Source organism: Colletotrichum scovillei (assembly GCF_011075155.1).
Source record: "Colletotrichum scovillei strain TJNH1 chromosome Unknown Contig00010, whole genome shotgun sequence".
NCBI classification, from domain to species: domain Eukaryota; kingdom Fungi; phylum Ascomycota; class Sordariomycetes; order Glomerellales; family Glomerellaceae; genus Colletotrichum; species Colletotrichum scovillei.
The window spans coordinates 3539957-3563915 of record NW_023336268.1 but is presented as its reverse complement, the minus strand read 5'-3'; the positions used below and the strand labels follow the sequence as shown (position 1 = coordinate 3563915).

The following is a 23959-nucleotide window of genomic DNA, read 5'->3' as shown; positions in this document are numbered from 1 at the left end:
TTCACCATACCTTAAATGAGAGGAGTGGTGCCTCTACCTTGAGTGTAGCTATCTACAATCCGTCTCATTCCACTGATACTTGTAGCTCATATAAATATCCATGTCTATTCTAACCGTTATACCATGTGTATTGTACCATGAAAGGTCAATAACAAGATCCAAATAGGCAAAAGGAAAGAACGGGAGGCCGGTGATCACTTGTAACTTTCTTCACGCCCCTGCCCAGATTCGAACAGCGCGCCCCTCAGGCCAGCACGGCTTCATTGGAGTATTTGTTTTAGCTTCCCTGCGTCAGGGTGTAAACCACCCGGCCAACTGACCGGATGGGTGCTGGTGACAGGAACAGTGTTGAGGAGGTATACATAAGGTCGTCTGGGATACAACGGCAGGCGCGTCCGGGGACCTGGATACATTCACCTGAAGGCGCGCCACGCCTGCTCTTTCCACGTCAGAAACTCGTTTGCAAAGCTTTCTCCAAAGCAAAGGTCGTCAACAGTCTCAGACACTCGCTCTGGATTCATCTCTTGATGCTACCGTGCTTCCCTTCAATGACAACGCTTTGGTGAGCCTGTTTCCTAAATTTTTCGGCTTGATTTAGTCCCTCTATCCCTCAACATCCTAGGCAGTCCCTGTGCTTTACTCAGCCTACCCATTTAATTTCAGATTGCCGCAATCTCATCCCTATTGACGGTTTGACGGTTTTCATGGAACCTTAAGACCTTCACCAAGCTACCTCGTTCCACGATCGACAGCTCCATCATATGGCAAGAAAGACATTTAGTGAGAGCCTTTGACAAATTCCATGGGGGGTTATTTCAGGCTATCCCTCCGCTTCAGCATATAATTCCAATAACCCTCACTTGCCGACTGACTTCAGCGGCAACTTCGGCGTCAGAGCTCACTACAAATCCATGAAAGACTGAACCAGAGGCCGTGACACCAAGCACTTTTCTAGTTGGATCCTCATTTCTGGAAAAGCCTCACAGGTGGTTGTGGGAATACATCGCACGGTATCGGATCTAGTACTAATAGCCAACCCCATGTATACTCGACCACGAGGTGCTTACTTGGTCGAGGTGATCACGTGTCTTTTCATTCCATGATCGAGAGTGCGACGTTAGTCCAGATGACTGAGTTTAGTCAGTCCACTCGTGGGTCATATATTAATGCTGCAGACGCCGGATAGAAGGCATAAAGCCCCATACCTCATACCGTTGGGTCTCTTGAGTAAGTACAGATGTTTGGTACTTCCTTCAATGGAGGTTTGTAACATCAACGGTGCAAAGAAATCGGTTTCTTACTAGGATATCATCGGAGCATGACTTTGACGAGAAGCTGCCGTTGCAAAATTTCCCAGGACGTGTTTCATGATCCATCGCTTTCAACCCTTTGTGAACAGACACAGGAAGAGTGAACGTGAGACTTGGTGATGTGGAAGGATGCTGGCAGCTTGAGATAAATTCCAGGTGGAGGCCAGTGGCCACGAAAAACAACACCAGTTCCATATGTGTTCAAAGTCTACGGAAAGGCACGCTCGTTTTACCGTCGACTTGAGAAGTAAAATGGAGGTCCAGAAGGGAGACTTGAAGTCTCGTCAATATAATGACGAGAAAGTGAAAAGGTACGCCAGCAGAGCGCGCTCAACTAGCAAAAACTCCATGTCGGTGACAAAGATCAATCAGTACCCGTGTAACACGGAGGGCTAGGAGCGATCATGGTCAACATCGACGTCAGAGTGCCCTCTACTCGACTTGCTTCATCGAGCTCTCCTCGTCCCATAATAGTTGGCCGTGAAGCTATCTGAAAACCTCGGGTCCCACAAGCTGGTCTGCCGCATATGCTACGAGATATGATCGGGGTTGATCAGCCGCTGGCTTCTCGTGCTCATAAAGCAGGGTCAAGTTGTGGTCTGTCCTTGCAAGTCTACCTTACATGGAGGACGCAACTATCGCTCTCACCTAGATATCGCCGCCTTTGCTCACACAGGGGAAAGCCATCTACACCACAGAGAGCAAACATACCAACATCCTCAGCGCGAGGGTCCGGTAGAGGGGATGATGAAGTTCAAAATCATTGCCGTGATTCACCTTGAACTCCAAGCGTGATCCCATTAAGTCGGCAACATTGCAGGCTCTTGGGTTCCCCCCATATGGACTCAGTAGCCCCGTGCCGGAAAATCTCAGCCTCGAGTGATAATGACCTTGCTGGCAGATCTTCAGGCATCAGGTGTCCCGCGCCGGATGCTCTATCCCTCCAGTAAGCAGTGGGAAGCTCTCCAGCGACGAGATGACTTGACCGGGAGCCTCCAGAACTGGGATACCAAACAACCAATAGATTCAAGTTTCTGATGATTTCGACCCTTGGAACGGCATCTCGCCCGAAGTTGAATCTCATTGGCTGGTTGGTGTGCAGACTTTTCCCAGCTATTTCGAAATGGCAACGCCCGCAGTGCTTCAAGCTCACCTCAGACAGGTCTGGCTTACGTTTCAAAGGGATCTCCCTCCTGTATAATTGACAGGAGCGTGAAGAATATGCCTTTTGGCTGGCGATCGCCGGGTAGTTCTCGACAAGATGCCGATGTGTGAACCTCGCCTCCATGCCAGTGATGTGGAATCAAAAAGGGTCTTCAGTATTCAAGTTGTCCAGTCAATCACTGTCTCGAAAAAAACAGGCCAATCTGGAAGAAGGGCCAGAGATGATTGGTGGACTTCCACCCGGGCGATATATACCACACATGCCACGCGATAGGGCTTGAAAGGGTTCAAGGGAGGAGGCCATGGCCGGCACCTGCTGGTCTACGGCGCTACATCCGGCTGGCAGGACGGGAGCAAAAGCCATCAGCAACGCGGAGCCGGGCGCTTGCCCGCCCTCTAGCTCGAGACATTGTGTCTCGGCGCCTGGTCCCCCGCCGTGGAATGCTCGGCCACGATGTCTTCGAACCCAATCTCCCTGCACTCGTAGAGCTCGGCGATATGGCCTGATTCGATCTCGTCCCAGGCACTTGGGTCTGGCGGATGGGATGATCGACTGGAGAGGGATTCAGATCAATAATCCTGAGGGCCGCTAGATGGTCCCTGAAGAGGAAGAGGACGTGTCCAGCATGTGCCGTCCGGTGTCTCGAGAAACATGTTGTCTGAGCCCATTGCTGACTACTTGTTCAAGAACTGACCCGGTTTTGGACGAAGACGTGGAAAGGTAATCTGAATAGATGGATCCAAGCCCATCTTGAATGTCCTAGGGTCGTCTCACCTTGTAATAGTATTACAATTCATCAGAAAAACATGAATTTACTGGCCATTGCGGGAACGTTGCTGGTGTCCTCGGCTTAGCGGGCATCTGTATCTTCAGAAACATCGGATGCGGTTGGAGGCTCACCGCGCCAGCGGCTCTCTGCGCCTCGAGACGCGATCACCAACCAGCAGCTGGCGGCTGTAACGGGTGTTCGAGTGTGTGTTAGACTTCGGATCCGGCGGGTGTAGAGTGTTTTCGGAAACGCCAATGTCGATCCCCTGCTCGTAACCCCTGCCGCAGGCATCTAACGAATGGAGACGTGCGACAAGGAGAGGATGATCTCAGGCTCGCACTGCTCGGTCTGAGACCCTTCAGCTAGAAGTGCGGTACCGTACAGCAAGAGTGAGAGGCAGCCGGGAAATATCCGACTCTGTGGTTGGCTGCACAGTGTTCGAACAGAGTAGGTGTTTGCGGTGAAGCGGGCAGCCGTCGTGCCGTCAAAACGTGCTGCTGGTCCCCTGGATACTCCGTACTGCTCTACAATTTGCATCGTACGTCGTGGTAGGAATCCGCATCGTTTCGCCAATTGGGGCCAAACCCCCCAGCACCAGTGGCGGACAGTGGATTGGGCCAAGGGGTTTGACGGTGACCTCCCTCACCTGACGCTGTGAAAAATCTTACCGTCCCGCCTCATCATTTTCCCTCTTCCATCGGTCGGGAGATCTCATGGATCCTGGTCCTGGGCGCCAAGGTCACGGTGTGGATGGTGTGACCCGTGCAGAACTGGCAGCGTCCCCTCAGTTGCGTCATAATGGGGCTAGCGTCGCTGTGTAGATGGGACAGGCCGGCTTGGAGTTGTCTGCTAAACTTCAGCCTCCATCAGCAAGTGTGCCATATTTGGCCATGTTGCCGCTCGGACGCCCATGATGATGATGTTGATGATGATGGCTTCAAGGTTGATTGAAAGCTTCCTGTACTTTCATTTTAGTTGGCAACCTGAGAAGGGCAAGTTCGGCGCGAGCTGCGTCACCTCCGCCGGCCGCATGCTTTGACAGCATCCTAGTTGTCCGTTTGGCGACGTTGAACCCTTGGCGACGCCGTGGCTCCGTCCAACTTCTTGGTTTGCCGATCTTGGCGCCGGATGGAATGCTGTCCGTTTCGGAATCGGCCTGGGACCGCTGAGCCAATTCAATTATTTGTGTCCGTACGCTGAAGTATTCCGGGGACTAAGCAGTCCAATCGGCCGACACGTCCTTCGCTGGGACCCCTTGCATGGGCCAGATGGAGGGGAATGCACCGCAAGGTACGGCTGGAAAGCACGATGCCGTGTGCCCGTCTGAACTATTCGTACAGGCAGTATCTAAGCTTCCTTTGGCGAGGGATGTTTTTAGGTAGTCGGTTCAAACCGAAGCGCGGTCCCAGAAGGCCGGGTTTCGGCTGCTGTCAGTGCACGAGTCTGGTCTGCCCTATGTTGCACGCGCTGACGAGGCAGGCTTGCGCTGCGACGCCCTTTACGCAATGCCTTCTAGAAAGCAGAGAAAGGTTACCCCGGACGACATATTAGGATCAGCGAGATGCTGCTTCAAGATGGGCAGACTGCGTTACACTGTCGAGAAATTGAAGGGGACAGGACCGAAAGTGTAAAACACAGCTTTGCGTATCAGTTACCGGCGTCATTGGTTTGTAGTTGGCGAGGTCAACTTGGTATCTCGTTATCGTGTGTCTGAAAGATGCTGTGATCTCTAGACCGCAGTGGTCATTAATGTTCGAAATACACTGGCGAGAACGAACCGTCTTCAGGCGGAAGGATTGGCCGAAAAGGGACAGCGGATTGTAGGACCTATTGTCAAAGCAGCCTGGACTGCTCGTCAGATGGTGGCAGCGCGGCAAGACTCAGACGCCCGTTTAGGACGTCTTGAGCTGATCCAGTTAATCAAGGCTGGCCAATCTAGAGGCAGCCATCGCGGATCGTTGCTGTCTTGGTCCTCAGGATGATGGCTGGGCGGGTGGTGCAGTAGGCCGGTCAAGTTGCCAAATCCACCGCCCATCACACGGGCATCCACTCGATTGGCGAACAACGACTGTTGACTTGGAGCACAGTATGAAGGGTCTTCATTCCAGTTTTGTCTTTGTCCGAGAGGTTCTCCCAAACCGTTTCTCCGTCTCTCCCCGCACTACAGGAAGGACCCTTTACCGCCCAGAGTTGAGATGGCATGCATCCTAGGAGTTGGCGAGACAAGCAAGACAAGATAATTTCTGCAGCTGTCTCTGCGCTCGTTGCTCCTGTACAGGACACTCGCACAGCGCAGCAGGAATCATGTGTCGCGGAAACAGCCGGCCGTGTCCTATTGGTTGCTGCATATTTCGGATGCCAGTCCGTCTTTCGAGGTCGCCGAGCAGATGGCTTATTCGAGCACGAGATTTTCAGGCCGACAGGGTCTTTGAGAAGAAGCCATCGCGCCGTGTGGCACGCAACTTGGTGGTTGCTTGCCCGCCGGAATTGCTTTTGGAGCGCCAGTTGGCCCCCAGCGTCGGATAACCCGAGTTCCTCCTTGTCTCGGACTCCCTACTCGTGGTGTGAGGGACGACCACTGTGTGCGTGCGAGCATCTGTGTCTTCACACGCTAGGTAGGTAATGGGTATTCATCTGGATCGCCTTGAGGGTTCAGAGCAGGAGATGGAGAGTCAGGATACGATGTGTTTTTAGATCAACACGACACAAAGAGCAAGGGTCCAGAGCAGCAGTTCAAAGCTAAGGTGCCATTCCCCTACTAATGAATTGTCAGCCCGTGGTAAAAGTTAGTTCCCCTTGTAGGCAGCTTGCCAGTGCTTGCATACCTAGACCAGCAGGTCAGACCAAACCTTGGCCAGATGACTTTGCAAAGTGCACTGACAAGCTCTGTGAGTGCATGTCGTCTACGTAAGGCGCGTGTACCGTGCCTTGCAAGTTGGGACGAGTGACTCTGCTGTGGCAGACATGCTCCTAGCTCCGATGATTTTGATCTATCGAGAAGATTGAGTGTCGGAATCTGGCTTGTCTGGGTTGCATGTCGCCTATTAGCCCGAATTTTGTCGGCTAGTCGAACCGGGGAAGTCCTGACAGGTGCAACACACGACACGGTCAGAGAGACGCGGATGGTGAGAGTGTGGTGGAGACGGTAGATGAGGTCGAAGTTGGTAATACCCTATGCCAACCTGAGGCACTTAGGGGACGGGTGGCAATGACCGTATACGTGTCAGAGGATGCTATCGAAATATTCGGTGTGGTCGGTGGCGAGCCGTAGCTATCTTTGGACCACCTGTTTATGAGCACTGAGGTTGTCTGTATGTCGAAATTAGCTTGATGAACCATCGGGCGACGAGGAGGGCAAGTTGAGGTGGTGGTGGTGGTCACTGGCGGTGCCTGTTCTGTTAGTGTACTGAGGTACTCCCGGGATGGGAAAGAAGAAAAAAAAAAAAAAACAAGCGTGCATACAGGGCTCACCAAGGTACGTAGGTACGTACTAGCCACACCGTCAGGCGTCTTGCCATGTTCTGAGGACAGTATGAGGTCATTGTTTCCGACACGGATCATCTGTGGGCCCGCGCAGCCGGCAGCAACTGGGGACGTCCCAGGTGTGGGGTCGGTTGTGGACCCGAAATGGACGAATCCCAAGAGCGGAGAAAAAGGACACACTGTCACACTGTGAACAAGGGCTGATCCACGATTCGCATGTCTCTTGTCTCCATCGCAGCTTAACCACTTCCAATGCAACCACAGTTGGCACAAGGGCCACGAGCTGCGCGAACTGGGACCTCGAATTCGACAATTTGCGACTCGTCGACTGGGGCCGGGGTCCATTGACAGTCCAGGGCTGCCAGATTGCCAGTTGCCCCCCCACCCCCCTCTCCCCTCCGAAAGGTCCTTTTACCGTGTTTAATGAGGTTTCCCGGGTCGCAAATTCGCATACACAGCAGTACGGCACTAAAACCACATTCGCATTTCCCGCTTCCCACGCGCTGCTTCAGCCCTTGAGACTCAGGATTCGGAGGCTTCAGGCGTCAGGCTTCTCCCCCGTCCGTTGCCCGCCGCCCCACGGCCCAAGGTCGCTTTTCTGCTCCTGGAACCTGCCGCCCGCACCGCACCCGCGCTCCCTTCCCTTCCGCGCCGCGCAGGAAATGCAGCAGGACCAGCCGATTGAGATTGAGACAACTCGTCCGCTTGTTCCCGTTCTTTTTACGGTACCCATACCCACTGGGACGACTCGAACGAGGTATCCGTAAGGTACGGGCAGTGGGCACACGCACAGGGTCACCGTCCTCGTGCTCGCCTCTTCTCTCCACCCAACATCTCCAGTTAGACCCATTTGGCTCGAGGGTATCATCCACCATTCCCAGGACTCAGAAACTCAGACTCGAGAAGAATCAACAAATAGACAGATCAGGAACAGAATACTCACGTTGGCACTGAAGAGTCGGCGCCCTCTCTCTCTCTCTCTCTGATACATTGTGCGCGGACGTTGAAAGGATTGGCACAGGCAAAAACTTCCCTTTTTCATCAACCTCAATATCGGATCCTGCCAGGCTCAATCTCAACACTACCTTAGCACCTCGGGCTACCCCTGTCAGTCTGTTCCCGCGGCTTTCTCTTGTCCAGGGCATCACCTCGCTCGCATCTCTCATCGCCGTGATCTTTTCGAGCCGCCCCCAGTGAGTGACTGCTTCTTTGTATTGTTCAGACCGAGTCTTTACTCTTTTCCATGGCGCTCTGGGTTTCTAACTTGCGATAAGGTAGCTGGTTGAAATAGGAAAAGAAGAGTACAAGCCATCGAAGACGGCGGCGGCAGTGGCAGCGGCAGCACGAGCGCGAACGCCAGCACCACATAGCAATCCATACCGGATAACCTATCCGTCCCTTTGAACAGCGACTTGCATATGAGGCAGCGCGCTAATCACTCGTGGACACCCAACACCACCACCGCAATCTCGCTCGCACGTCAAGCCAGCACCGCACTGGTGCTGCACCGCGCATCCCAATACCATCCCACCGTGGCCGCCGCGCTGCACCTCTCGACCGAGTCGACTCTTCCCATCTGAATCTCTCCCACTTTCGGACCCCCAGACGCACACACGCACACACACGCAGGCCGCAGGCGACAGGCGCAGAAGCAGGGCAAGCAGAGCAGTCAAAAACCAAGCATATCCAGCTCCCCCCCCATTCCCTGTCGCCGCACCCAAGTCCACCACACGTCCACACCCCCTCATCCTTGCCCCCTTCCCACACCCCCGTCCGTCCCCGTCCCCGTACCTCCCTCTCCCTCGTCGGCCGGGTCCCAGTCGAGTACGAACCAGCAGTACGAAGTACCAGCAGCGCCAAAAAACCAGAACGAGCACCAAAGACGCACCAGCCAGGTCCTGCTCCACGTCGGGGCCTGCCATCCATCCATCCATCCATCCATCTAGTGCCCTGCGCCAGTTCCCAGTTTCCTAGATCTCGTCTTTTCGACTCTGCGAAACCTCAACCTCTGCTCAATCGAGGCCGGCGACCCGTTCCAACGTCTCTCACGACTGCGCCCTCCCTCGATTTCAGCGCACTATACCGAACAAAGCCTTTTGAATACACTTCGGCCGCATATCCCTCATCGAGGACTCTCTGCTGTCTTAGATCCCTTGCTATCTACTTTAGCCCCCATTCCCCCAGGCGACCGCATCCGGATACCGTCACATTGCTACGAAAGCTTCGGTGGAGATTGGCCTATTCTCACCTCACGCCCGCTCCTATTCCAAATCCTTGGACTCGTCTAGACTCTCAATCCGTTCTGCAACGACTTGTACACGAAGAATTCTTTCCGAAGCAGCGGTTGGCCTGTTCAGCAACTTGGAAACCGCTTTGAACCGACCTTTAGTCCTGTCGAGATCGCCCATCGAACGACTCAGCGACCTCCTCATCGTCGTCTGCGTCCTCTCGATTGACGCAACAGGCGCGCATCGTCTATCAATCTCTCTTCCTCGACCTCGGCGCCCATCATGCCCGAGCCCGATAATGTCGCCGCCCAAGGCGGTGGCAGCAACTCGAGCGATTTTGTAAGCCCGCAACCCATATTTGAGCTCTATCGAAATGGTGTAAATATTTTACTGACTTTCTGTGCACAGGTTCGCAAACTCTACAAGTTCGAATACCCCTCGATTTTGGCTATCAACAGCCTGCTAACAGTTGCGATAGAATGTTGGAGGATCCAGCTTATGCGAACATTGTTAGATGGGGAAACGAGGGTGACACTTTCGTCATTCTAGAGGTGCGCTGAGCTTGAAATACCGCGGTGAAATAACGGAATGGAAAGCTGACTTGCTACTGATAGACTGACAAATTCACCAATGACATCCTCCCAAAGCACTTCAAGCACAGCAACTTCTCAAGCTTCGTCCGACAGCTTAACAAGTATGACTTCCACAAGCTACGTCGCAACGACGAAAACAACGAATCGCCTTATGGGAAGCAGGTAAGGGACGAAACACCGTAGGCCGACCCTATATCGCTGACACCGCATGCAGGCGTGGGAGTTCAAGCACTCGGCTTTCCGTGCTGATAGGAAAGACAATCTTGACAATATCAGACGAAAGGCTCCAGCTCAAAGGAAAACGCAGCAGACGGAGGACCAGTTCACTACTAACCAGTCCATCAATCTGCTCCAAGAGACGCTATTCGCGCAACAACAGCAGGTGCAGGCACTGCAAGAACAAGTTGCTGAGATGGCGCGGACCAACAAGACGCTTGTCCATGAAGTCCACACCATGCACAAGATCATCGACGCCCAGCGACAGTCGCAGCACGAGATGCTCAACTTCATGTCGCATGCCGAAGACAGAATGAGGGGACAACGGTACCCTGGACAAAACCCGCAGATGAACGGAGGCGCCATGGACGATCAGCCCCCCGAGCTTCGACGCGCGAGAGAGCTTCTTTCCAGCGTAACAACCAACAGCGGGTACGATCGAGAGCTCGAGAGGCTCAATGGCATGTATGCGCAAAGCTCTCCGCCTGATTCCGCATCGTCTCTCATGTTCCAGCCTGGCAATGCTGGAATGCCACCTATGCTTCCCGAGCACATGAACATGCGCCACCTCGTCTATCCTGTAGGTGAGAACGTAGGCATCGACCCATTGTCCCAGGATCACTTCAACAATATCCCATACACGCTGAATTCTTTGCCAATGAACGACTTCCAGGCTCCACCCGTCGTTAAGCCGGAACCCGGGCCGGCAACGCCAGCTCCTGCCGCTGCTGCGCCAGCACGGCCGCCGTCGACGAACGATAAGGGTCTGTGGGGCAACAAGAAACCACGAGTGTACTTGGTCGAGGATGATAGGACGTGTTCGAGAATCGGTTCCAAGTTCCTGACCCAGATGGAGTGCATTGTCGAGCTTGCTGTGAGTCTCTTACCTTTGCTTTGCAGGCCAATCCTGGCGATACCCATAGTGTGGGATGCTGATTCGTGATAGGAAAATGGTATCGACGCCGTCAACAGATGCAAAGAGGTTCCATCTGGCCATTTCGATCTCATCTTCATGGATATCGTCATGCCGCAGATGGATGGTGTGTCCGCAACACAGCTGATTCGCGAGGTTCACCCCGACGTCCCTGTTGTCGCCATGACCTCGAATATTCGCCCCGAAGACATCAGCCACTACTTCAACTGGAGTAAGTTGTTTTAAATATCACTTGTACATGCAAACGACATGTACTAATCTTTACGTTCATCAGGCTTGAACGATGTGTTGGCCAAACCATTTACCAAGGACGGCATGCTGCGCATTCTCCGAAAGCACGTGCCGCACCTCCTCAAGAACGCGCCACCAGACGAGCTCGCCGTAGGCCACGGCGCTGCCCAGCTTCATGCCAATAACATGACGGCGCCACCGATGAACCCCCAAGTCAAGTTCGACTCCACGCCTGGCCAGTCACCAGCGACAACAGCGTCATGGCATTCGCCTGCACAGATGCATCAGCCATCACCGAACGTGACAAACATCGAGACTGGCTACCCGATGGCAAACACGGCGCAGATGGTGATGACGCCAACGTCCGCTCAGCGCCCGACGTTCCAAAATATGCCTCCTGGGATGCAACAAATGCGTGTGCCGGATCACATTGTGGGCGATGACCGACCGGAGAAGCGCCAAAGGTTATACGGACCGCAAGGCGGATACGCCTAGACGGGATTCGTGGGTGCCACTGAGCAGTCTTTTCCTTCCATTGTGCACAACGGTGTGATGACGGGATATCCTCGAGCGGGTGCTGAGCATCGTATGAAGTTGAAGAGGACGACCGCAAGCCTCCCTTGCGCGTGAATTCGCATTGCCATCCTCGAATGCTCGGGGATTGGCCCATGACAACTGTCTTATCTCAGACAGAGTAGGACGGTTGCAAAGTAGTCGATATTGCATTCCGACCATATACCCCTCAGGAAGAGCGACTGATGATGTCCCAAGAAAGGACATGTCGCGAATTGGGTATCGGCATGGGTTGGACGAATGGGGCAGAGTCGGCGACAACTATCCGACCTTGCGAGGAGAGATTTGGTGATCGGAGTTGGTGGAGTATCATGGTTCGCATTTCTGAACCCCAGGTGGTTGAAGGCGAATTTGAAAAGATATCTGCTGTCAGCTGCACGGGGCATACGTTACCCATCTTCATAAATATACCTCGCTATTTTGCTCATACTAGTGAAGAGACCTCTTGAAAGTGATGTTGATTAAGCAAGGACGAGTCGAAAAGTTGCGGGACGGCATGCTTTTGGTGATAGCAGTAGCACCGCCCCTGGTTGTATGTCAGCACGGGATACTCGGACCTGCTGCGGCGAACACGGTGCCCTATGGATAGGTAAGATGCTTGATGCTTCCGTAAGCCTCCACCGTATATAGAGGGTGCTGCTGCCTCTACCAAGACTTAGATCTCTTGGCCAGAGACGGAGCCCAGACTCAGGCTCACGCCAGATCTTAAGGGTGCTGGACCCCTCCCGATCCATGCGGGTACGGGTACGGGATAGGCGCGCAGTTGCAGTTTGCAGGCGGGAAGCTTGGGGATGGTGGTGTCTGTGTGTGGTGTTGCAGTTACGGTACGGTACGGCGGTACACCCCGCATGGGTTGGGAGAGGGGCAGACGGGATGGGATGGTCGATGGGCGAGGTCTAGGCCCGGCCGTGTGGCGCCCGGGTGGTCTGATGTGCCGGGGTCCCTGCCAAGGAGGTCCGGAACGGTCTGGAACTTTTCTTTGGGTCTGCGTATCCTCCGCAACAGAACTGCGTATTCCCGCGAATCCACCCGTCCTCGAAGGGCCCAGATGAGTTTCGTCTGAAGGGTTACCGCGGTTCACTGCTGCGGCTGGCCCACACCGTGACCGTTGGAATTCTTTGCTCCTCTTTCTTGTGTGATTTTGGGTGGGCGGGTTTCCGGAGATTCGGCCGGGGGGTAGTGGTGGTCGTCATTGGTGGTGAAAGTCGTCGGTTCGTAGGGCTGGTTGGGGTTTTCTGAGCTCCACGGGGGTTGTCGATCTGTCCACTGTGTTGTTCCATCAATTTCGCATCATGGCTATGAAGTTCTGAAGATGCGACGCGTGGGAGAAAGCGATCACACGGGTGGATCTCGAAGCGAGGTTCAGAACAACATCTGGTGAGATGATCCGGGAGATCGGCGGATGTTGGGGGCGGCGGGGAAAAGAATGATCGATCAGCGATCAATTTCTGGGGGTTTGACGTCGATAGAAGGTTGAAAAGAGGAAACAGAAGGGGGAAAAGGTAGGTATGCGAGAGAAAGCGATGCGTCTGATGTGGGAAGCCACGAGAGTTTATGTCTCCTGCAGGTTCTATCCGTACCATCCAGCCCATCGTACCTTGGACGACAAGATGGGATGGGATTGGGATGGGACGGGACGGGAGGGGGGGCTGGCGCTCGTTGGCTGGCCGGCAGCATGGGCCAGACTGGACCTCTTGTTTGTGTAAGCGGGCTTGTGCTTTTTGAGCGTCCGAGGCCCGTTGATGGAAAGTCCTGGCCAGAATCAGCCAGACCAGCCCATGACGGGGTCTATGATGAGCCCAGACTCCACGAGGTGCTGCTTTGCTGACGTCTGAATTTCCTTTGGCCGCTAGGGTAAGGTAGGTTTACTCGTTTGGCTGCGAGCCGGAACCCCGACCAGAACGAGATGAGACGAGACCAAGACTCTTCGAGAAAGGACGGGGATTCAGGGAAACGGACCTAGAGCAAGGTAAGCAGGTGGGTGAAAGGGTAGCGCCGGGTTCTTGGCATGTTGCTCGAATTGAAGGAAATTTGACATGGAACCAGAACGGGGAGTTTCCGTTTGTGACTTTCGTATAAGGTAGATAGATACGTGAGACTTTGCGCTGGTACGAATTATGGTTTTGTGACTTGCGGTTAGCGGGGAGAAGGATGAAGTTTCGAGGCTAGTCTGGTCTCCATTTCTGGATAGCGATTTCTTACCGATTGAACAGACAAGCGTGGATAACCTAGCGTTCTAATCAAACGGGATTTTGAGTAACAGCACGGCAAGCGATGAGAGGCAAGGCGACCCGCACCAAACGGTTCATTGCCAATGAACAAACCACCGTAATCCGGTAAACCCGCGACGGCAAGGGCATCGTGTCTATACTGTGCTACTGTTAAGTTTTTTTTTTCTGCATCCTGCAAAGGCATGGATGGGGATGGGGATGGGGGGGCAGGGCACAAGGAAGAAAAGAATGGTTTCGTTACAAGGGAGGGGGGGATGCTGCTTTCCTGCAGGGTGCGGCTAAGTGTGGGCGAGATTGCGGTCCATGTGACGGAGGTGGTGTGAGTTTCTGGGTTGTTGCACACACACATGCAGATACGCAGACACACACTTACACGCACTTCCAATGTATGCGAACCGCCTTCCACGGGAACTTGCAGCGGCCTGGGCCCAGCCCTTTTTCTTCTTGTCGGATCGGTCTAGACCTTTTCTTCTTATTCTTTTTTTGGTCTAATGCGGGGCGGAGGATTTGTTGTCATGTTCTCGCTGTTGCTTCTTGTGGTTTCCTGGGGCCGGGGTTATGTTGGAGTGCTGGGTACCTTATGGTGAGGGTGACTCGTATTGTAGGTAGAGAGAACGTAGCAAAAAGGGCGCCAAAACCAAGAGAACCAGTTTCTTGGAAAAGTCGATGCCGAGTAGAGGGAACAAGATTGGATAGGCTTAGACACGTTTGCCTAGAACCTATGCCGTCGTTCGTCGTCTTGGCGCAGATGTAGCATACTGGCGATGGTTTTCTGAGATGTGATGGAGGATTAGAAAATGCTTATGTAGTGGGCCTCGGGCCGGGGTGGTGTCTTCCCACAGTCCCAATCTCGGGGGTTCCCTCTGCCAACCTATCTAATTTAGGTCTGTTCGGGGTTCTTGTACTTCCCAGGCTTTCGTCAATATTTTGTGCCAAGCAAAGGGGTGAACTGAACGTGTTCCAGGCCAAGAAAACGTACCCAGCCGCAGACTCACTCCGAATACCAGCCGGCCGGTGCTGCCCTTTTTTTGTCCCACCTAAACAAGCTCGTGGGGGATGGGTTTTGGGCGATCACTCAAGTGTCTTGTGTTTGAGGCTGGCTGGATAGCCCAGGTGATTTAGCCCCTGGAGAGCCGGAGAAATCTCCGTGGCGATCTCTTGCCGGCCTCTTTCACTTCCTTCGTGGACCTGTGAGAGCGAATATGCTGACTCGAACTTACAATACAGCCTATGTGGGCTCTGTGGGCGTCAGATTCTACATTACCCATGCGAATGGCAGGGTTGAGGAAGGGGGACATCCGGTACTATGGTACAGCATCCCATTTGTCACATACACTCAATATCTCTCCATATCATTAAAAGACATTTCGGTCCTGAAAACTGACGGCTTGTGTCTTGCCTGCTCGCCTCGGTGCCTATTGCCATCTGGGTCTTCCAACGGACTTCTCCCAAGTCTTCCGCCAGCCACGTGAGGGTTTAGAGAGTGCGGGAACCTAATTGATAAGAAATAAAAAGTAGGCACTCCGGTTCGAAATGAGAAGCAAGGAAAAAGCAAGGAAATGAATGCCCTAGAGATGAAAGACTCATCGATGACCTGATTGTCTAGCCTAAATGAGCATGGCATTTTCCAAGCCATACGGGTCTCTCGGTGACAGTTTACGAGACAGGTGTCAGTCACTCACAAGAAATCGTGTATTGTCACTACCTACCTCCCGAAACGCCTCGGCCCCCATTAGTGAGCAGGTATTGGAAACATAACGTCTTCCGTTCTGCACCTGCACGTGTAAACGTGATGTGGACGTTTGGTATTTGATCATAGTGAAGAGAGCCGGTTTCGTCTAATCAGAGGCATGTTGTGTAACATCTTGGGGATTGCTTCGCCATCAACTGGTTTTGTAGGCAAGCAGAAAATCGTGAAGTTCCGGCGGAGAAGCATGCGAATGGATCAAGTTTCGCATTTTGACTGCTGGCCGCCTGTCTCTGGGTTGCGCCAAGGTAGTCCAAACGTTTCTCTCTCCGGAGTCAAGACTCAAGAGGACCGTTGTAGAAGACCTCTACTTTGACATATGCTACACAACTTTTGCATCGAAAGGAGGTGGCTCGAAAAAAGACAACATGAGGATAGACCAGGCCATCTGCAGGTCGCTTGTAACACGGCCGTATCGAAAGTCAGACTGCATAGACCGCTCTAGATCTTACATCATGGACAAGCACCTGTAGGCAACTCTTGATCTTTTGGCGCTTCCGTTCCCTTGTAAGATGACTTGCTAGATACCCTACGAGTTTTTGATGCTCCTCTAGTCTGTTACTCGTATCAGTATGTCTCAATGCGACCCCAAACTCTCTTCTGGTTCTGCATCTAAGGAATCTAAGTCTTGCCGTCATGCAGATTCTCATCCTTCCAGATTTGAGGCTGCCACAAGCCATCGATCCAGGGTCTGGGAATTTATGATAATTTAACCATCGACGACTCCATTTAGCCCCAAGAAAGAAGAAAAACTCAATCAAAGAACATGCGATTCTCAAACCTGCGTTAGGGGTTTCCCATATCATCTGACGGTCGTAGAGCCTAAAGTCTCGGCTAGAACGAATACGTACGGGTAAGATACCCATGGGGGGAAAACAAAAGGGAGGACTCCAGTCAAAAAACAGACTAGCCTCGTACACAAAGCAAGCATGCAGTATCATGCACGTCTTCGGAGGTGAGGTTGGCGTAACCAGAGCCAATCACACAAAGCCGCTTAGTTCCAATCAACTTTCTCCCTTTGGTGTAACGGTCTGGACCGCCAAGGCCCAACCCCCAATGCTTGGGAAACAAGAACTTGTCAGCCGTTTCAACGTGCCACTGCCGTGGACCATTTCCCTTTCTTACCATGCTGCATGCATCAGCCGCAAAAAGTAGGCAGGCCTCGGCATGCTGTGGCGTTTTACTTTGTTTGGTATGTTGACGTGCTGGGTCAAGGGGTCCAGATCTTGGCCTTCGGGTGGTTTACTCCGGGATCTGGGGTTTTAAATCCGTGTAAGTGGTCTGATTTTTGGATGCGAGGAGAACCCATGCGTGGTGGAAAGAGTATGAAGAGGGATGAAATATTTGAAAGAGACGGGTCAAAATCTCGTCGGACGGCCTTCTACCTATCTCGCTGGATGCAGTCTGGGCCTTGCGGCGCCGGGAAAGTGGCTAGCTGTATCATAGTTTTACAGATTTCTCAAATTCTCTCCTATTCAAAGTACAGCTGCCTGAAATGCAGTGTGAATTTTTTCACACAGTTGCTTGCAGGTTCCTATGATCTATTCCCTGTGTCTGTGTCTCAACGTGTTGCGTATTTTCCGGTAGCTCTTGGTGGCCTCCTTCAAAACCATCGTTGCTAAAGCACCACCATGACCACCAACCTCTCTGCTTTCACGGGCTGTCTGAATGTACTCGTCTCTCTCTTGTCCATGCTCTCCAACATTAACAACGATTCTAGCGTATTTGATGAGGATTGCGTTGAGAATGAGCCGGCACATGCGCCCGTTACCATCTCGGAATGGATGAATGTTGACGAACCGATCGCAGTACTGTGCAGCTGTTGCAAAAGGATCGAGTGATTGAGATTTTTCAGACGCTATCAAGTGCTGTTGAAGGTTCAGGATCATCGAGCTCATGGCCTCGGAGATCTTGTTCGGGCGGATAAATCTGGTAGTGCCCACGAAAACGTCTTCGGCGCGGTAAATACCACCAAACTCTCTGCTACTGAGTATGCCAGCAGCTTCACCACTGACACCTTTGACGAGTATAGCGTGTGTGTCTTTAATCAGTTGCTCGGTCATTGGCTTTCCTTCACGGACGAACTGATTGATGATATGTTGAAATGCAGCAGCATGCTGAACGACCTCCCTCCGGCTTCGCAGAACCTGGTGCTCGCCAGGAGGTACGTCTTTCCGTACTAGAGCTTCAAGCCGAGCCTGATACTCTTCTGTTCTATAGGATGTCTTAGCAAAATGTCTTCAAGATAGTGGAAGTTGTACTTTTACTTACCGCTCGGTGTACTCCACGCCTGCATTGCCTTCAAATATCATCATGCAAAGTTTCATGGTGATATCAAGGCCCAAGCCCTTTCTGGACTTGACATTGGAGGGGTAAACCGCCTCTGCCATCTGTTGCAGGAGAAAACTGGCGATATCGTCTCCTCCATTTTTTGCTTTCCCCAAGATCTCTTTCACCTCGTCCATGATGCTGGTAACAACGGTGAAATGCTCAGAAACGTCGACAGGTTGATCTTCAACCTTGGGTTCCATAGCCCAATTGTCTCCATAAACACGGTAAAGATCACTCATCCTCAGAGTAAGGTTTGGATTTCTGCAAACAAAATTTAGAAATTGCATCTCCAGCAATCCAATTTCCGATGGTACTTACTTTGGCTGAGAAGAGGAGCTGCTTGACTTCAAGGTCTGATTGCCTCTGATGGTAGGCGGCCAGCTGTATCGGAAAGCCCCACGAAGCAGTGATTTCTTGACGCTTGAGCTTGATGTTGACGATCGAAGAACTTCAAGAGAACGGATAGCTTCAGCTCTAGACTTCTTCGTCGGGGATTCAGGTTCAAGCGAAGAGCCGCCCTTCTCATCTTCGCCCAAGCTCATGTCCCCGAAATATCCAATGATGGATTTTCGTTTGGGAGTGCGGACAGTGCTAGGGCTCTGAGGAGAGCCGGGAGTCTCTGGAGTCGATGCCATGGTGCTTATTGTTTTGAAAGGTAGTCTGGGGAGTAATCGAATGGCAAATTTCACTTTCGTGGCGGAGTAATGTGGTCTTATATATGCATTGTCTACGGACTACGTAACATATTTAAACTCAACTGATTCACTATGTGCTACTGATTCAGTGCAAAGAATTCGGGTCAAGTGATCATTAGATTTCAGTCTCTGATGAAGAGCCTCGTCTTGAAAAGGTGTAGCGCATGATTGAGTGATTCACTCTCTTACATATTTTCTGTGAACCACTACTTCGCACGATGTCCCGCTTATCAAGATTGAAATATTCCCCTCGGTATTACTCCAGTAAGTAGAAGCTAGAAAAAAGTAAGATGAAGGATTCACAATACAGGACCGCCGGGTACTGACTTATTCACGAAATTTGCGTTGAAAAACGAGCAAAGCACACGAGAATCCTTCTTAGCCTTATCGAATATTAATTTCGGGCACCTTGAGGACCATCCTTTACCGTGAATTCAGAGAAGTATGGGATGGTTTGTCACCTTCTTAATACGTATCTCCGAAAGGTTGAAATCTCTCTCGTCTTCTGAGTTTCCATCAAAACTACATAAAGTCGACCATCCCCCTAGACTCCTGCACAATCTCAATCAACTTCCCACCCTCACACAAGGCTTACGTCTCTCACTCCAACTTTGATACAACTCAACTATCACACCATCGGTCCACTCATATCGCTCAACAACAAAATGGCGACTTCCAGTATTCGTTTCTTGGTTCTGTCGGATACTCACGACTCCGCCTTCCCATGGGACCTCCCTCCGGCAGATGTAGTCCTCCACTGTGGCGATCTAACTATGATCGGCGGCATGTCGAACTACAAAGCTGCCATCAAAAGCCTTTCGAGTTGCGATGCTGAACTCAAGCTCGTAATTCCAGGAAACCACGATGTATCTCTGGATCCCACATGGTGGGCCAATAATGCAGATGAAGACGACGATCTCGAGGAGCCAAAGAAAGCTATCGATTTGTTCAGCCAATCCGAAGTTAATCTCTTGAGCGAAGGATACCATTCATTCACTCTCAAGGACGGGCGTTCCTTCACTCTATATGCCTCGCCTTACACACCCGAGTTCAACGGATACGCATTCTCATACGCTGCGAACGAAGACAGATTCAACCCGGCCGAATCAGACCTGGGCCAAGTGGTTTGCGGCCCGAAGCCGATCTCCTCGGAAGTCGATATTCTGATTACGCACGGCCCACCGCAGGTCCCAGGCGGAGACTACCGCCTCGATCTCGACGGCAAGGGCGCCCATTGCGGCTGCCCAAAATTGTGGAAGGCTGTCCAACGGATTCGCCCACGACTCCACTGCTTCGGCCATCTCCACGAGGGCTACGGATCCCAAGTCGTTGAATGGCATGCCAACGGGACGCAAAGCGTTGCACCCGTCATCAAGGAGAGGAATATCATCAAGGCGCCAAAGAAGGAGGCACGCAAGACATTACTCGTCAATGCAGCAATCATGGATCACCACGGCGAAAACAACAAACCCTGGTTGGTGGACTACTAGGCATGCAGTGAGCTTGTGTTGTCTGGATGGGGTCTGGAGTTTCAGATAAGCAGCTTTATAGTAGCTGAAGGAGATACGCAAAAGATGGTGCTGAGGTCTTTGGTCTTTGGTCTTTGGTCTGGTCTTTGGGATTATCCCACCTCGAATAAACACGGCTTCGTTTCGGTTTCGCTGACTCCGTCGGATAATGGGCTAGATACTCTACTTCATGATATCTTATTCATCATGACAGTCAGGACTACACTATACCCAAGTGGATTTCCTGGATGTCTTGGAACCGTTAATAAACTCATTCATGGAGCTCCAGCAATCATAGATACGCATTCTTCATGTATAAAAGTCCGTGCAAACTCCACCATGAGTCCGTAATAAGTCTATGGTAATTCCCTCAATATCGTACCATTTCATACCCAAGGAAGTCCAGACTCATCCGCCTTCCTATCGTCAGACTTTTAGTCGTCATAAATAGGAGAATTTGATTTGCCATAAGCTCTCGCCAGGTTGACCACCCATTCGAGCTCACTATCGGCCCCATCCAGCCATTGGCATGATCTACCACAAGTTTATTTTGTCAGCCTTGCCAATTCTTGCTCTTGTGTGTGTCCCAGCTGTGGGCAACATAGAACAGCTATTGACTCGAAAACATAGCTATCCGCCCAAACGATAACTCACTTAACACACACACGCACCCTGAAACCAATATATACACTATACTTCACCCTCCCAAAAGTCATAAGGAAAATGCGCGCAGCGCAAGGGTTCTCAAACAGAACTTTATCAAGCTACTCCAATACGTACTTGAGTTTGAGAATAAGTTTGTATACAATTGATACGCCTGCCTTATTATTCTTCATATTTCACGCATAATTCGAGAAGTAATCATCCACAAATGATGAATAGTCAATATAATATGAATTCTTTATTCCCTTTAGCCTTGTCTGGTATTTAGCGAGTTCATTTCAATTGTACAAATTTGAAAAGCTTTCGTCACGGTGGGAATGTGTGCCATAGTGAACAGTAGAAATTAAAACATCAGCTGAATCATACGACTATATGCCACCGTGTTATCTGGTAGTATCATACCTTAGTTTAGAGACGAGTTTGTTGCAACGTAATATTCGGTGAAGCTCCTCACCGAGACAGACCGAGAGAGGGTTACCGCACGGCCCACCCCGCCTCGGAGCCGTTGAGTCACTCACCTTAAATTTCCAACTCCCAAGCTTGCGACCGGGCTTTGACTCACCACCCCGCGACCAACACAATAAATCCCCCCAAAGCGCCCACCCACGCCCTTGCGATCCACCTTAGCATACGATGTCGCAGCAAAAGGGAAAGGCCGCCGCTGGCAAAGGCAAGAAGTCCGGCAAGGCTGGAGGTGAGGGCAAGCGCGAGGATGTCCTGCAGGCTGTGGTAAGTATGAAGCGTCATGGTGGGGCAGGCACGGTGATGGGTGTTGAATTGGCTAACCTGGTGGCTTTCCTTTTCGCCCATTGCAGCTCATCGCCGACTCCTTTCAAGATAGATTTGCTCCCTTTTCAGCAGAGAAGCCAAGAGTAAGTCATGATATATGTCCCGGAGCTATGCGACGACGACTAACCGCCCGCCCGCAGTGCCTTCTACCCCTTGCAAACACGCCCCTCATCGAGTATACCCTCGAGTTCCTCGCCATGAACGGCGTCCAGGAGGTCTACATCTACTGCGGTTCCCATTCCGAACAGATCGAGAACTACATCAACACATCAAGATGGTCCCCTATGTCCATTCGAACTCCATTTACGAGCCTGCAGTTCATCCGTGTATCCGACGCCCGCTCAATCGGCGACTTCCTCCGTGACCTTGACGGACGCGGCATTATGGACGGCGACTTCATCGTGGTCCACGGCGACGTGGTATCCAACATCTCACTTGACGGCGCGCTGGCGGCACACAAGGCGCGCAAGGAGGCCGCAGCGACGAATATCATGACAGTGGTCCTGCGATCAGGCGGCGCGGAGGAGCACAGAACGAAGCCCAACGGAATCAACCCCGTCTTCGTGATCGACTCAAAGACGAAGCGGTGCCTACACTACGACGAGATACATCCCCTCCAGAGCGACCACTACCTCAGCCTCGACCCGGCCGTGATCGACGAGCTCTCCACCGACTTTGAGATGCGGGGCGACCTGATCGATGCGGGTATCGATATCTGCACTCCCGAAGTGCTGGCGCTGTGGTCCGAGAGTTTCGACTACGAGCTCCCGAGGCGGAACTTTCTGCACGGTGTCCTAAAAGATTGGGAGCTGAACGGCAAGGCGATCTACGCAGAGGTCCTCGATGACGGCTACGCAGCACGCGCGAGCAACCTCCAAATGTACGAGTCAATCAGCAAAGATGTCCTCGGCCGTTGGACATTCCCCTTCGTTCCCGACTGCAATGTCATTCCTGGTCAGACGTACAAGATGACCAGCGGTGCAGTCTGCGTCGAGGACGGAACGGTGATGGCACCGACCAGCAAGATCGCCAGGTCAATCCTCGGCCAAGGAGCCACCGTGGGCGCCGGCAGCACGGTATCAAACAGCATCATCGGCAGGCGGTGCAAGATCGGCAACAACGTCCGCATCGAAAACAGCTTCATCTGGGACGACGCCGTAATCGAAGATGATGCGGTCATCACGCGCTCCATCCTAGCCGACTCAAGCATCGTGGGCAAGGGCTCGGTCGTCGCTGCCGGCTCCCTCCTCTCCTTTGGTGTTGTCCTCAGCGACAACAGCAAGATTCCCGAGGCCACCGTCCTCGCAGTCACCACACACAACGGCACGCCCGTCAATCCCGACAAGTCACTCGTCGGGCCCTCAGGCAAGGGCGCCCCTTACATCGACCCAGAGGCCGAGGACATCGACGACGAGGACCCTTCCACCCTTCAGCGCTCTCTCCTCTACAACCTCGCCCACCTCAACCTCTCCACCTCAACAGTCTCAACCCTCTCCTCCGACATCGATGATGACGACTCAGACGCCGGCGATGGCATCACCCAATTCTCCGCCGACTCCCGCAACCGCGCCGACTCGTTCGTCTCAGACGATTCCCAAGGCAAGTCGGGCTTCCACCACGACGCAGTCCACGGCCTCCTCGACGCCCTCCGCGCCGAATCAGGCGACTTCGACTCCGCCAAGCTCGAGTTCATGGGTCTCCGCCTCGCCAACGACGCCTCGGACGTGGCCATGCGTAAGGCTGTCGCCATTGCCTTTGCTCGCCGTGCCGCAGAGCTCCTCGACCCCGAACACGGCGGCCTCGAGCCCGCAAAGGCCGCCGACAAAGCCTTCAACTCGAACAAGGGCGCCTCAAAGTTCGTATCCGAGGTCGGCGTCGGCGGTGGCGAGACGGAGCAGGTCGAGTTCGTCCTCGCGCTGCAGCGCGCTCTGCTCGGGTGCCGGAATCTGGAACACGCGCGCGCCGGCGTGTTGCTCGCCGCCATGCTGCAGCAGCTGTACGGCTTGGACGTTCTCGAGGAGGAGGGCATCCTGGCCTGGTGGGAGGACGAGCGCGCCGAGGAGGGCGGGGGCGAGGGCATGGCGGCGCTCAAGGAGAAGTGCCGCGTTCTCGTCGAGTGGTTGGAGGATGCTGACGAGGAGGACGACGATGATTCGGAAGAGGATGACGACTAGGTGTTGGCATCTCGGACTGCGTCTCGGGAGTTGTGATTAGGCAAGTGCAGGAAGGAGAGAGAGAGGAGACAGAGAGAGACAGAGGAAGAAAACGGACTCGAACCATCAATGGGTCTCATATGCCTGGCGTAGAGAGTGGATGGCTTGCATAACGCAGTAGTACACTGCAGCGGACTCGCAAGCAGGGTCCAGGACTTGGCCAAAAAGTTATGGTAGAATAAGAATCAAAGAATACGTTAAACAATGAAGTCTCATAGACCAAGCATCATGGGCACGTCAGAGATGGCGGAAAGAGCTTGAAATGACCTGCTTGTATTGC

General features: G+C 52.7%; 4 protein-coding genes across 4 annotated transcripts; 3 read left to right on the top strand and 1 right to left on the bottom strand.

Moving 5' to 3' along the window:
- The first annotated feature begins 7206 nt into the window (after positions 1 to 7206).
- On the top strand, positions 7207 to 13189 carry HER10_EVM0010201 (HSF-type DNA-binding protein). Its single transcript, XM_035479669.1, has 7 exons — positions 7207 to 9294; positions 9364 to 9380; positions 9434 to 9506; positions 9570 to 9710; positions 9763 to 10638; positions 10711 to 10909; positions 10973 to 13189. The coding sequence occupies exons 1-7, from the start codon at positions 9238 to 9240 to the stop codon at positions 11422 to 11424; spliced, it is 1815 nt and encodes a 604-aa protein (XP_035328410.1). The 5' UTR covers positions 7207 to 9237; the 3' UTR covers positions 11425 to 13189.
- A 3832-nt stretch (positions 13190 to 17021) lies between these two features.
- HER10_EVM0006004 (uncharacterized protein) lies at positions 17022 to 17945 on the bottom strand (the record flags this gene model as incomplete). The annotated part of the gene is made up of 2 exons (XM_035475602.1): positions 17022 to 17694; positions 17752 to 17945. 2 exons carry the CDS (start codon positions 17943 to 17945, stop codon positions 17022 to 17024), a joined length of 867 nt encoding a protein of 288 aa, XP_035328047.1.
- Positions 17946 to 19171: 1226 nt separating this feature from the next.
- HER10_EVM0001911 (uncharacterized protein) lies at positions 19172 to 19996 on the top strand (the record flags this gene model as incomplete). The annotated part of the gene is made up of 1 exon (XM_035471643.1): positions 19172 to 19996. The coding sequence occupies one exon, from the start codon at positions 19172 to 19174 to the stop codon at positions 19994 to 19996; it is 825 nt and encodes a 274-aa protein (XP_035327644.1).
- Positions 19997 to 21249: 1253 nt separating this feature from the next.
- On the top strand, positions 21250 to 23934 carry HER10_EVM0007659 (eIF4-gamma/eIF5/eIF2-epsilon). Its single transcript, XM_035477208.1, has 3 exons — positions 21250 to 21406; positions 21493 to 21549; positions 21607 to 23934. The coding sequence occupies exons 1-3, from the start codon at positions 21311 to 21313 to the stop codon at positions 23638 to 23640; spliced, it is 2187 nt and encodes a 728-aa protein (XP_035328194.1). The 5' UTR covers positions 21250 to 21310; the 3' UTR covers positions 23641 to 23934.
- Positions 23935 to 23959: the final 25 nt, after the last annotated feature.

What these genes read in the sequence shown, in the direction of transcription:
- HER10_EVM0010201 (XM_035479669.1), top strand. Translation starts at nt 9,238, where the DNA reads ATGCCCGAGCCCGATAATGTCGCCGCCCAAGGCGGTGGCAGCAACTCG. An exon ending in ACACTTTCGTCATTCTAGAG is followed by an intron (nt 9,507 to 9,569) that starts GTGCGCTGAGCT and finishes TGCTACTGATAG; the next exon opens with ACTGACAAATTCACCAATGA. An exon ending in CAGCCACTACTTCAACTGGA is followed by an intron (nt 10,910 to 10,972) that starts GTAAGTTGTTTT and finishes TACGTTCATCAG; the next exon opens with GCTTGAACGATGTGTTGGCC.
- HER10_EVM0007659 (XM_035477208.1), top strand. Translation starts at nt 21,311, where the DNA reads ATGTCGCAGCAAAAGGGAAAGGCCGCCGCTGGCAAAGGCAAGAAGTCC. An exon ending in AGGATGTCCTGCAGGCTGTG is followed by an intron (nt 21,407 to 21,492) that starts GTAAGTATGAAG and finishes CGCCCATTGCAG; the next exon opens with CTCATCGCCGACTCCTTTCA. An exon ending in TTTCAGCAGAGAAGCCAAGA is followed by an intron (nt 21,550 to 21,606) that starts GTAAGTCATGAT and finishes GCCCGCCCGCAG; the next exon opens with TGCCTTCTACCCCTTGCAAA.